The 12,686-nt window shown below is 40.7% G+C and overlaps 1 protein-coding gene across 1 annotated transcript in view; it reads right to left on the bottom strand.

The window, feature by feature from the left end:
* Nucleotides 1-2,460: 2,460 nt before the first annotated feature.
* The window catches only part of MUC2 (mucin 2, oligomeric mucus/gel-forming), a 73,593-nt gene continuing 63,367 nt past the window's right edge, over nt 2,461-12,686 (bottom strand). Inside the window, exons 45-59 of the mRNA XM_086612847.1 lie at nt 12,364-12,568; nt 11,569-11,747; nt 11,316-11,318; nt 10,849-10,918; nt 10,426-10,526; nt 10,240-10,271; nt 9,888-10,065; nt 9,163-9,267; nt 8,499-8,539; nt 7,720-7,842; nt 7,160-7,258; nt 6,364-6,492; nt 5,719-5,758; nt 5,306-5,435; nt 2,461-2,704 (exon numbers count right to left, since the gene is read on the bottom strand). Of these exons, the coding sequence (XP_086468973.1) occupies nt 2,461-2,704; nt 5,306-5,435; nt 5,719-5,758; nt 6,364-6,492; nt 7,160-7,258; nt 7,720-7,842; nt 8,499-8,539; nt 9,163-9,267; nt 9,888-10,065; nt 10,240-10,271; nt 10,426-10,526; nt 10,849-10,918; nt 11,316-11,318; nt 11,569-11,747; nt 12,364-12,568 (1,679 nt within the window). The remainder of the gene's footprint in view (nt 2,705-5,305; nt 5,436-5,718; nt 5,759-6,363; nt 6,493-7,159; nt 7,259-7,719; nt 7,843-8,498; nt 8,540-9,162; nt 9,268-9,887; nt 10,066-10,239; nt 10,272-10,425; nt 10,527-10,848; nt 10,919-11,315; nt 11,319-11,568; nt 11,748-12,363; nt 12,569-12,686) is intronic.

The following is a 12,686-nucleotide window of genomic DNA, read 5'->3' as shown; positions in this document are numbered from 1 at the left end:
TTCATTTTCTATTCAATCTCACCAGTGTCTGCATTCTAAGCTGCAAGACATTTGGCAGGGCTAGCAGTAGCAAAACATGGGGCCACCAATTCTTTAGGCAGCAAAGATGCCTGTATTCAGGTTGGCTGTGGCTCAAGCAGTTACTTTAATTTCTCAGAAAGGTGAAGCAAGATTAGTGCTCATCAACAGGCAAAACAATGTCAAAAGCATTTTTCACACACAACAGAAGTTGTGGATTACCCTCATTGTACTTGAGATGATTCAAGACAGATGTCCATCTCTCAGCTAATGTGGTTCAGCTCCCCTTACAGTAACATCAGATAAACAAGCACTTTAGAATGCAATTAAGCTATATGTCCCATGTTGTGAGACAAACAGATGTTGAAAATGGCTATTTATCTCCATTTCCTGTAGACAAAGCCTAGGATTAGTAGCTCAGAGATGGACATCTGTTTTGCAAAAATTGGAATTCGGTCATCTCTTAGCGTAACACTGTGTTGGGTTTATGTGGTGGGATTTTGGTAGTGGTGGAGGGGCTATCAGCCCCTGTAAGAAGCTGCTAGAAGCTTCCCCAGCTCCAAGTTGGACCTCTAGCCAATCAGACCCGCCTCTGGCCAGGACTGAGCCAATCAGCACCTCCGTGAATAACATATTTAAGAAGGGACAAAGAAACCCGCAGCATATGGGATCTGCAGTGGAGAGAGGGGGGAAAGGCAGAGGTGGCTGTCTGCAATGGGCTGCAGACACCCCCATCCTTGCCTGGTGGGGTGGAGGTGGGTGTGAATGGCTGCAGCTCAGAGTGGCTTGGAGCGCGCTCTGAACCTCTCCACACTTGGAGTGCCCACTGGGCAGAACTTGTCCTAGTGGGACTGCCAGGGTTCATCAAGCTGGACAGGCCCAGCGTCACTGCAGCAGAGAGAGGAGTAAGATGTGAGAGAAACAACTACGCCGACATCAAGGTCTGTGAAGAAGGAGGGAGAAGAGGTGTGCTGGAGCAGCGATTCCGCAGCAGCCCGTGGTGAGACGGCAGGCTGTGCCCCTGCAGCCCATGGAGGTTAACGGTGGAGCAGTCCATGCCGGAGCAGGTGGCTGCACCTGCAGAAGGCCATGACTCCATGGGAGGGCTGCGCTGGAGCTGGAGATTAATGATGGAGTAGTCCATGAAGACCTGTGGCCATGGAGGACCCCACACCAGAGCAGGTGGCTGCTCCCGAAGAAGGCCATGACTCCTTGGGAAAGTCTGCATTGGAGCAGTCTTTGGTGAGGAACTGCACTCTGTGGGAGGGACCCAAGCTGCAACAGTTCATGAAGAACTGCAGCCCATGGGAAAGACTCATGTCGGAGAAGTTCATGGAGAACTGTCTCCCATGGGAAGGGATCCCATGCTGGAGCAGGTGAAGAGTCTGATGAGTCTTCCCCCTGAAGAGGAAGGAGTGGCAGAAACAACATGTGACAAACTGACTGTAACCCCCATTCCTCATCCCTCTGCACTGCTGGAGGGGAGGAGGTAGAACCAGGAAGAAAGGAGGAGTTGGGGAAAGGTGTTTTTAAAATCTGGCTTTGTTTCTCACTATCCTCTCTGATGTAATTGGTAACGAATTAAACTGATTTTTCCCCAAGTCAAGTCTGTTTTGCTCGTGACCATAACTGGTGAGTGATGTCTCCCTGTCCTTGTCTTGACCCACGAGTTTTTTGTTACATTTTCTTCTCTCTATCTCACCACGGGGGTAGGAGTGAGCAAGCAGCTGCATGGTGCTTAGTTGCTGGCTGGGATAAACCACAAAAAGTACTAACTACACACTACTTAAAGTTCAAGCACTGTGAACGGACTTCATATTCTCATAGATGAGGGACTGCTTTCTTAGTGAAAATACATAATTACGATGAACTGAAACAGTTCTAACATACAGAGCTCTGCTAATACAAGGTCTGGTCCTGAACTAGAAGTTTCTCTAAGTCATCTGAATTACTTCATACTACAATAATCATCTTTGGCTTTGTTCTGGCAGACAGTTATCAACTTCTGCCCCACGTTACACGTTGGGTCACCAAACAGCACCTTCTAAGATTTCAATTTTTAAGGAGCCAGAAATAGATACCCCAAAATTTAGGAAGTATGTCAGTTGACTTCCATAAAACTTTTCTTCTTTTTTAAAACTCAGGCTCATCAAGACGGCACATGAATAAGTACAAAACCCATGGTTTTTGAAATGTGCTTTTAATCATTCAGAGAAAATAAGCTGATTATAAAAGGACACAAAAGGCTGTGTACTTGGAAGAATACCAATTTGTGTTCTTGTTTTGTGCACAAATAAATAGAGCACGGTTAAATACAATCAGAGAACAAAGAAGATACAGTAACAGGGAAAAGCAAAGTTCAAAAGTAGTCAAGTAAGGTGAGAATGGTGCATAGTCCTTTCAGTTGAACGTTGCTAGGTTTTGTCCACTTCATTTTGATGTTCAGTTGATGGCCCTCTCGGTAAGGTTCAGAGAGCTTGTCGTGTAATTTCCTGCTGCGCTCTGCAACTCACTGGATTGTGGTCTGCTGCATTCAGTGTCTTGACAGCTGCAGCTTTCCACATATACATACTGATGTGAAATTGAATCCCCAGTGGGGCATTTCAGTTCCACTTCCTTCACACTGGTACTTGATTCCCTGCAGCAAGAACAGCTGTGCTCCATAGAATTGGCCTCAGCAGAGTATCTGTTAACATGGAAAATGGCAGTGTTACTCTGTGCCAGAAGCCACCATACAGAGGAGAGGGTGAAAATAGGTACAGAACTCCTGTGAGAAGTTTAATATAAACACAGAGTCACAGAATCATTAAGGTTGGAAAGGACCTCTATGATCATCAAGTCTAACTGTCAGCCTAATACCATCATGTCCCCTAAACCATGTCCTGAAGTGCTACATCTACACGTTTTTTGAGCACTTCCAGGCATGGTGACTCCACCACTTCCCTGGGCAACCTGTTCCAATGTTTGACCACTCTTCCAATAAAGAAATTTTTCCTAATATCTAATCTAAACCTCCCCTGGCACAACTTGAGGCCATTTCCTCTCATCCTATTGCTAGCTACCTGGGAGAAGAGACCAACACCAGCCTCGCTACAACCTCCTTTCAAGTAGCTGTAGAGAGCGCTAAGGTCTCCCCTCAGCCTCCTTTTCTCCAGGCTAAACAACCTTGGTTGCCTCAGCTGCTACTCATAAGACTTGCGCTCCAGTCCCTTCACCAGCTTCATTGCCCTTCTTTGGACACGCTCCAGCACTCAATGTCTTTCTTGTGGTGAGAGGCCCAAAACTGCACACGGCATTTGAGGTGTGGTCTCACCAGTGTCAAGTACAGGGAGACAATCACTTCCCTAGTCCTGCTGGCCACAATATTTCTGACACAAGCCAGGATGCTGTTGGCCTTCTTGACCACCTGGGCACACTGTTGGCTCATGTTCAGCCAGCTGTCAGCCAGCACTCCCAGGCCTTTTTCTGCTGTGCAGCTTTCCAGCGACCGTCCTTCAAGCCTGTAGCATTGCATGGGGTTGTGGTGATCAAAGTGCAGGACCCAGCACTTGGCCTTGTTGAACTTCATACAATTGGCCTTGGCCCATCGATCCAGCCTGTCCAGATCCCTCTGCAGAGCTTTCCTACCCTTGAGCAGATCAACACTCCCACCCAGCTGCAAACTGACTGAGGGTGCACTCAATCCCCTCATCCAGATCATTGATAAAGATATTAAGCAGAACTGGCCCCAATACTGAGTTCTGGGGAACACCACTTGTGACCGGCTGCCAACCAGATTTAACTCCATTCACCACAACTCTCTGGGCTCGGCCATTCGGCCAGTTTTTTACCCAGTGAAGAGTACACTTGTCTAAGCCATGAGCTTCTAAGCCTCACAGCTTCTCAAGGAGGATGCTGTCGGATATGGTGTCAAAGGCCTTACTGAAGTCCAAGTAGACAACCTCCACAGCCTTTCCCTCATCCACTGAGTGGGTCACCTGGTCACAGAAGCCACAGTTGTGGCTAATGAAAGTGCTAAATTCATCTGACAGAGCAGTGGTTATAACAATATGCTTTTAAAATCCATTGTGTTTGCCAAGATTGTTTTCTGGTAAAACAATTAAGTATTAAAGTCCTAGTTAAAAAAAACAAAAGTGAGTTCTAGGAGCTCAGCTTCCTTAGACTCCTCTCATCATCTCAGTGATAATAGATGTTAATTACACCAGATCAACAATTAAATTAGACAAAGCCCTGACCTGAATAAGAAAACTGCAGAGACATGAGGTTACAATGGCATCACATTAATCAACTGGCTATAAGGGCTACAACTGTATCATGTGAATCAAAGTGCTTATCCCAAAACAGGCAGTGTTAACAGGAGGGGGAAGCAGCAGCTCTTTCTGTTCGTATCTCACAGCAAAGTATTTTTGCAACCTTGTGTTCATCAGCTTCCCAAGTACCAATCCTAACCTGCAGGATCTGTCAATGTCAGGCTGTGTCAAGAGCCATTTTTTTCTTGTATTTGTGTTCAGAGGCAACCACAGTGAGACTGTGATGATAAGGTATTTCAAAATACTAATAAACCCACTGGTTTATCAGGGTTCAATCTGAGATTAAAGATCAGTTTTCTCCCATATAAGGTGCCCTGTGGCATATTCAGTGATAGGCAGCAAATGTCAGGTTCTTCGGGGAGCTAAAACTATGTTTTTCCAGTGTTTTACTAGTTCAGTACCTGGTGTCCTTCTAGCCACTTTCTTATAGCTGCTTTTTTGTAGATTCTCTCATTTCAGAGAAAAATGTACAGTGAAACTACTCTACTAACACCTCCCCAAATAATTTGTTTTCTAATTTCTTTACTGCATAAAAATTGTGCATGTTTGAATCTTCCTTTAAAAGATACGTATTTCATTTTAGATGTTAATTATGGAGAAGCAGCTTTTCAGCTTATAAGAATTAGGTCTGGCTGCTCTCTGGTCCCATTCCCACTACAGGAAACAATTCATGTTCTTTTGTGATGATTTCTAGCCAAGATGGTCTGACACAAATGACAGACAAGTCAGCTCTTAAAGGATGAATAGACCTTATCATAGCTGTCTGAATCCCAAAGCAATTTAATACACTTTTCTGCTTTGTATTAAGACAAATCAACTGTTCAGTCACAGACTTCATGATTTTGTGCCCATGATTTGGGGAATTCACATTTTCAGGTCTTCTACCATTCTGTAGTCTACCTATTTATTGTTCTTTTTCTAGAAACAAGCTCAGTGCCAGCAGGTTTCAAATCTCATTGTCCTATCAGTTTACTTACATTGAGAAGGTTCCACATGATCCTTCACATTCAGTCATGACAACTCTGTCCACAGAACGGCAGCCATTGTAGACAATAAAGTCTTCTCTTTCACGGACAGAGCATGGTGTGTGACTGTCCAGAGGGGCACCTATAGGGAAAGATCAGAAAATAGTTTCAGTTACAGAGCTCTAGAAGTTCCTTGCAGTTCAGCACTAGTGCACTCAAATAATTGTCTTAAGTGATCTTTTTGCTTCAGTTTAAACTATCCCAGAGAGATCAGACAGTGAATGTCTGATCATTGGAATAACAAACATAAATATAAAAGTGTCTATTTAAATACAAACATATCAGTCCTACGGCTGGAAAATGTGTTGATTTAAGAAGAAAACTCATTCTCTATATTGTTGATTCAGGTACGCTGGCATACTTACAGGTTTTGCAACAACCATTAGGTAAGAATGTAATAGTTCCCTAAAAGAACAAAGAAACAGGAAAAATAACGTTATTTTCTTTCCCTGTATTAAAGAGACTCTTAGGCCTACAACTGAGGACAGCAATTCCGCAACGGCTAGAAATAACCAGCGAAAACTGTAGCATTGATCTGAATAAACAAAGATAATGGTCTCTTCCAGACTTGAAATCTATCAGTTTACAAAGGATTGTGGAAATAAAGATAATGCTTTGAAGGAAGCCTACAGCTAACATAATGCAATTTTTCCTCAGAAACAATTCCAAAAAATATTTTCTCAGAGACTTATGTATTTGAATGGGGAGTGTGCATGGTGTTATCGACAGCCCACTGACTGAACAGCTTGTGTTTCTGCGACGTTCAAGAAAACACAGCTCTTGTTCAGACAGCACCCTGCACAAAGCAGTCAGCGAGGACCTGGTATCTCAGTGCCGACCGATGTTTCGGTTACCGAGAGACAGCTATAGGTCTGTGCATGGATGCAGCAGAAACTTTTGCCCTGAGAAAACTGAGAAACTCTGATGAAAGGTCATCAGAGCTTAATTTGACTTTTGTTGCTGGTTAGTTACTACACTGAGTAGAGGGTAAGTTTTCCATATTTACTTACAGGTTTGCAACTTTCCTCATTGAATGCTGGGCAGGTAATCTCAGATGTGGAAGAGATAAGCTGGTTGCTGATATTTAAGCAGCTATAAATGGTGCAGTTGTTGTCAGGATCATTTTGAAACTCTCCAGGCTGCAAGCAAAATACAAAATGTGATAAGAAAAGCTGAAAGGAGCTTAGACAGACATTTTCCTGTCCTCTGACAATGACTTTCCTCTTGTTTCCCAGTCAATTATTTTTAGGTTAACAGTCATTTTGGATACAGATTATTACATGTATTGCAGTATGCCATACGTGGAGAAAATCTTCAATTTAACATGGGATTTCCCTTGGAAAAGAAAAAATCCCTCTGAAGTATGCAGAGTACATTAGAGGTAATAACAAAATCATCCATACCAATGGATTTTGCCATGGGAAACTAAACTGTTATACGGTAATTAAGAACAATCCTAAATGTTCACCCATAGGGGCAATAAATCCATTTTATACGCAGGCTTTACTAGCATTTTTCAGTACACAGAAATCAAATAATATAGAAAAGCCCAAGCTTCCAGACATCGCAAAAGAAACTATTCCAGTGGTATTGGATTTGTCATTCCAGGAAGAGCCTTTCAGAAAATTTGATTTCATGAGTCCTTTCTTCAGGCCAAAAAATTGTAGACAGGCTTTGCTTTAGGTGAACCTCTGACCTTTCAGCTGCAAACTTATACTGAGCCTTATCTCTAACAAGGAGGTGTTCCCTTTCTGAAAGGGAGAACTTCACAAATTTGGTAGAGATGTAAGATGTACAGCTACTTACATTCAAGATGAGGACAGAACCGTTTGCTGGATGTATAATACACTTAGTCGGCACACATCTTCCACAGCATTCGCCTTTCACTGATTGACGTTCATACCCCTAGATATTAAAATTAATTAAAAATGAAAGTACTATAATAGATGCATTTTTGAGAAATAAATGAAAGCACACTAACCCATCAATTGCTTATGCTTTGAAGTGCACTCTAGATTTGTGCCTGTCTGTGTTCTAACCCAATGGAACACAAGTAATAAAAGCAGGCCACGGATGGAATGAATTAAAACACTATAACAAATATGCCTAACAAATAAATATCACTCCTTTAAGTGCTCTATGGAAACTTCCCAGTTAATCCTCACAACGTGAACTGAATAATGTAAGTTACATGGTCAAGCTTCTCACAATAGATTGCTCAAGGGCAGTTGGTATTCATGCTGGACATAGTTGGACTACGGATTCCTGCTCCCTGTCTTTTGCTTATACCACTCGTTGATTGAACTACTTTTCATGTACATGGATATTTTGGGGTCTTTTTTGTTTGTTTCAAGTTTGTCACTTACTGGCTCACAATATGTGTCGCATGGAACATGTTCACAGGAGATGATATTCAGTTCAGTGCTGACGTTAACTTCATTAGTGCAGAAACAATTCTGACACTTATCAATGAAGACTGAGGAATTAGGCTATAAATTTTAAGAAAAAAAGTTTCATATATTAATGAGATATGACATGTGTGACAGACATTTCTTAACATCCAAAAAATCTGGAAACCAAGCAATAGAAAAGGAAACAATCATAAACACAATTTGAGAGCTATTTGGCTAGCGATTTATGAAGACAACATTTTAAATACTGAACTTAATTTAACATCTGTCTTTATTGAAGTCCTTTATAGCAATGATTAACTCAGATATTAAAAGGACAGGTGTCATACAAATATCTGCAATAAAACAATTACTAGACCCAACAGAATTTACTAGGAATCTAAGTCTGTCTAGAATAATATTTATTTACAAATCTCTTCATTTTTGAAAGCAGACTCTTAGAACTGCAATAACATGCTTACAGTAAATGTGGACTGACTTTTTAAAATATATGCACACTTAACTCTAAACTCAAATCTCTCTCTGATACTGACATACAAACAACTCTTCAGTCTCTTTCATACAGCAACCTTTTCAGAAAAGATTTAGGCTTTGTGAATTTGATGAACTCCTGACAGGAATTTGAAAATTTCTAAAATATTGATTGTACCAGATAAACCTCCTCATAGCACTTCTGATAAAGTGCTAACTGGTCTTTTAAGCATTTTCAGAGGATTGTTGAAGAAGGAACTTACCAAGAACTCAGCATTCTGATGTACACAAACACCCTTGGCAACTGTTAACAAGCAAGGAGTTAGGTGGTTATACAGGGCAGGGAGGAAAAATTGTCTTTACCCCACTCTAGTCAAGCTTATTTCTTCTACAATGAATCACAATGCATACAGCCAAATACATTGGATATTCTCCATTTCTGTTAGCAGATATGACATATATAAAATACAAGAACAAATACTGCATGTGCAAAAAAGGGAGGAAGATTTGGGCCGATATGTGAAGTCCAGTTCATAGCCAAGAATGTCCACTTAACAGGTACAACTAGTTCCCTGTTTCAATTACAAGAACAAAGTGGACTTTGTAAAGCCATCTTCTAATGGGCATGCTTACAGGGACATTCTGCTAGCTTAAGCTGAGACCATAGTCCCAGTAAATTCTGTAGCTGTTCTTACATGTACTGACAAACAAGAAAATTGAACTCGAGCCACCTGAGCTGTATCTGATTTCGTAGCTGTTCACCATAACCATAGCAGTAGTAACCAATGTAAATAGTAACCAATTTGTAGAAACTGACTATTTTTATTACTTCTTTCAATGGACTATTGCATACAATCTTACTAAGTGTGATGCTAAACTATGTGATGTGTAATGCTAATCATTGTAATATATTTCCAAGGGACTTACCACACTGGTACACAGGACAGCACTGACCACTGGGAATATGAGAATAGACTTCAAATCCCAGTGTACACTTGGGGGCTTTAGCTGTGCACAAGCTTGTATTGCATTCTGGGGAAAAAAAAAAAAAAAAAAAAAAAAGAATAAGCCAGAAAGTATACTAAATCACGGCTACTAGAAATAGGCATCAAAGCATTTAGGATAGACTATCCATTGCTAGGAAACAGTCCAGATTGTCTCCAAAGGAACAAACAGCAGAAAGAGAACATATTTTTCCTAGTGAATGCAGGCACTGGATTGGGGGACTGCACTAGTTTATGAAACTTTTTTTACTATGCAATTACCAAGCGTTTAAAAAGTATCACAATTCTTTGTAGAGTAGTGAATAACTGTTACTCTCTCCAAGGTTGTAGGCAACTGCTGCAAAATGAAAACCTACATTGAATGCCATGATCTATTTGCATTTTACTTGAATAAAATGTGGTCCTGAACTCAAGAACTATTGATTCAGTGACGTTGAGTCTCATAACTGTAAATTCAGTTATATTGAGTCATTTCAATATTAAAATGTATTTTCCCTAACACTGGGGAAGTTGATTTTGAAAAGCATGAGGAAAGATACTATCTTGTGACTCCCTGCTGCAGGTCTCTGGTGCTAAACTGTTTCAGTTGTCTTTTCCTTTCTATTCCTAAAAGGTATAGAGAGACTAAAAACAAAAGTATAAACTCACTGCAGGTGACAATGGGGCAGCAGGAGTCTTCAGAATTGAATTCATTGACCTCATAGAAGCCTTCTCCATCACAACTGGTCTTGTTTTGTTCGGCACATTCATGAGTCTGACATACAATGCCATTTTCACCTTCCAGGCAAACACAGTCCTGACAGCCTAACATAAACTCTTCTCCAAACTGTCATTAAAGAAAATAAAGTGAGTGATTGCACGTTTACCAATTAAAAAGAACAGAAGTCAAAACAGGAATAAAAAGTTGGGAGACCACAAAACAAGACTGCACCAGTGGAGACCACTCTCCTCTCCCCACTCCCAGCCTCTACACGAAACACAAAAGCGTATGGCAGCATACCTCTCTTGGTGTTTTGTCCACTCCAACACAGCCTGTGAAAATATCAAAATAAATTTCCATTACCACTCATATAATAGTAGACATCTCTACTATATGATGTATGAGTACTGCATACAGTTAGATCTATGTTGCATACATGAGAAGGAAACAACAAAGAGGAAAAAAAAGTGAAGCAGTAAAACTCACCGCAGGTTTTCACACAGACATCCACACCAGAGTCATACAGCATTGTTCCATTAGGACAGAAACAGCCTTCCACTTGTTTTGTTGAAGTTTCATTTTGTTGACTGTATGAGATAAAATGTTCAGAGGAACACCGTTACTGTCACAGGCACGCAGAGGAAGATTATGTCAAATAACCTTTCACTGAAGATAACAGTGGCAAATGATCTGCACATTTACACTTTAGAGATTGTCACTGTTCATGTTTGCTATAGCTGCATGACATAAACAGCACAGGCACTCAGATTAAAGATCAGGAGAACAGTGGTACCAAATTTGACAGTCAATTTAAGACATGACAGGAGGTTGATTTCTCTCATCTACCTATGCATTAGATATGACTGAACAGTTGTATGAGCTATAACTAACAGTAAAGGCATGATTTACCTTGTTTTGCAGGTTATCTCTTTAATAGGACCACATGCTCTGTATTCTTTGTCTGAGGAGCATTCATAAGCTGGAAAGGGAGAATAAAAAGGAGGAAGAGCTCAGTAACAATATCATATAAAAGCCCCATGACTTTATGCCGAGAAATTAAACACTGACTACTCATTTTCCTATGTATCTTTGACAATCTTGAGAAGCAAAGAGAAACAAAAAAACAGATATCAGACTCATGTATCTGAATGGAATCAGTTTACGCAATTTAGCCATAGAAATATAGCACCATACTTCGCATTAAGGAGATAAGGCCAAGAGTCTACATCTTGACTACGATTTTTTTCATAAATTTAGTCGCTTTTGCACAAGTTGTCAAAGCGGAGTGTATTGCTACCCTCTGTCCTTTTCTTGCTGAAATCAAATGCATATGTCACTAAATAGAGTGATCTGCTGATGCCGGCAAAACACAAAACTGCCTATGTACAAAAAAGTATCTACTGATACAGATGTTTCTAGCACAGTCAATAGATGTATATTTTTGCAGCGTTATTTATAATTTCCATTGTTAGAAATGTTAAGTGTAAATTACTCAAGGAAAAGAGCTGGTGTGATTTATTGGTGTCTTCATTTCTTGGAAAGCAGTATGACTTACCTTTAGGGCATTGTTGCTGAAACAGTTCCATATAAGCTTCCCTAATAGTTCAAGATAAACGATCAAATACTTACAGCAAAGACCATTGGTATGACTTCTCCAGTCAATGCATACGCCTTGGTCAGCGCAGGTGGCAGCATAGATCTGCAGACTTGAGCATTCCAGGTCTAAGTTGGGAACCTTACAACTATCAAAAAAGCAGGCTTCATAGTACTTTTGAGGCTGGACAACGTTGTGGCACGGCTCGAACACACTAGAAACAGAAACATTTATCATTGTTAATTATTGAATAATCCATGAATTCTTCAATGTGTTTGAAATGGTATAACGTGGCAACAATGGTGCTTAAGGAGATGTGAACAAGGACCATTACCAAGAGATTTTTTACTAAGAGCACTTATCTAGATTGTAACCTTTCAACATATGTTAAAGTATTCTCCCCTCACCTACAAAACACTCAGGCACCAATATTTTCTGTCCAGGAGCTACATGAATATTGTCAAGTGTAACCATGAACTACTTTTCCAAAGATTATTTTTTTTTTTTCTAATTCTGACACAACTTTCTAAAATCAAGATCTCTATTTTCTGCTAAGTGATTGTGGAAAAAGGCACGAGCATAGGACAGCGGATGGTAGAGAGCATAGAAGAATGTGAGAACATCAAGAAAGGCTAATGTAGCAGCCAGAGGGTTGGAAGCAAACTATCCTGCATAGAAAGACATCTAGAAACAGTAAAAGGAATTGAAGCAACCCACACAGCTACAAGAAATGAAGCAATAGTTAGAAACACTTTTTATTTAGAAATGAATCCTAAAATTGCTGCTTAATTTGAAGATCAAAGGCTTATAAACCCCAGAGGAATGTCTACCTTCCCAAAAGAAGCTTGCAGATGGAAGGCTCTTTGCAAGATGTTGTTGGGGTTGTGGTAGGTGCTTTTGTAGGACTTAGGCCTGGAGAGCACTGTGGTTTGGAGGGATCAACAACTTGCCAATGATCTGCCATGGTTTCACAGCTTTCTGCAACGCTTCCATTCGGCAACATGCAATCATCTGCTGTGTTGTTATTGCAAGTACCTAAAGTTGGTAGGAGGAGAAAGAATTCACTCACAGATTTGTTATCAAATTCCATTCAACTTTGTGGCAGGGCTGTCATTTAGCTGCTGGTGGTTTTCTGAGTACAAAAATTACAAGA

This window comes from Tauraco erythrolophus, chromosome 6 (assembly GCF_009769465.1).
Source record: "Tauraco erythrolophus isolate bTauEry1 chromosome 6, bTauEry1.pri, whole genome shotgun sequence".
NCBI classification, from domain to species: domain Eukaryota; kingdom Metazoa; phylum Chordata; class Aves; order Musophagiformes; family Musophagidae; genus Tauraco; species Tauraco erythrolophus.
Note: the sequence above shows the minus strand (reverse complement) of the source record. Positions and strands in the feature narration are given on the sequence as shown.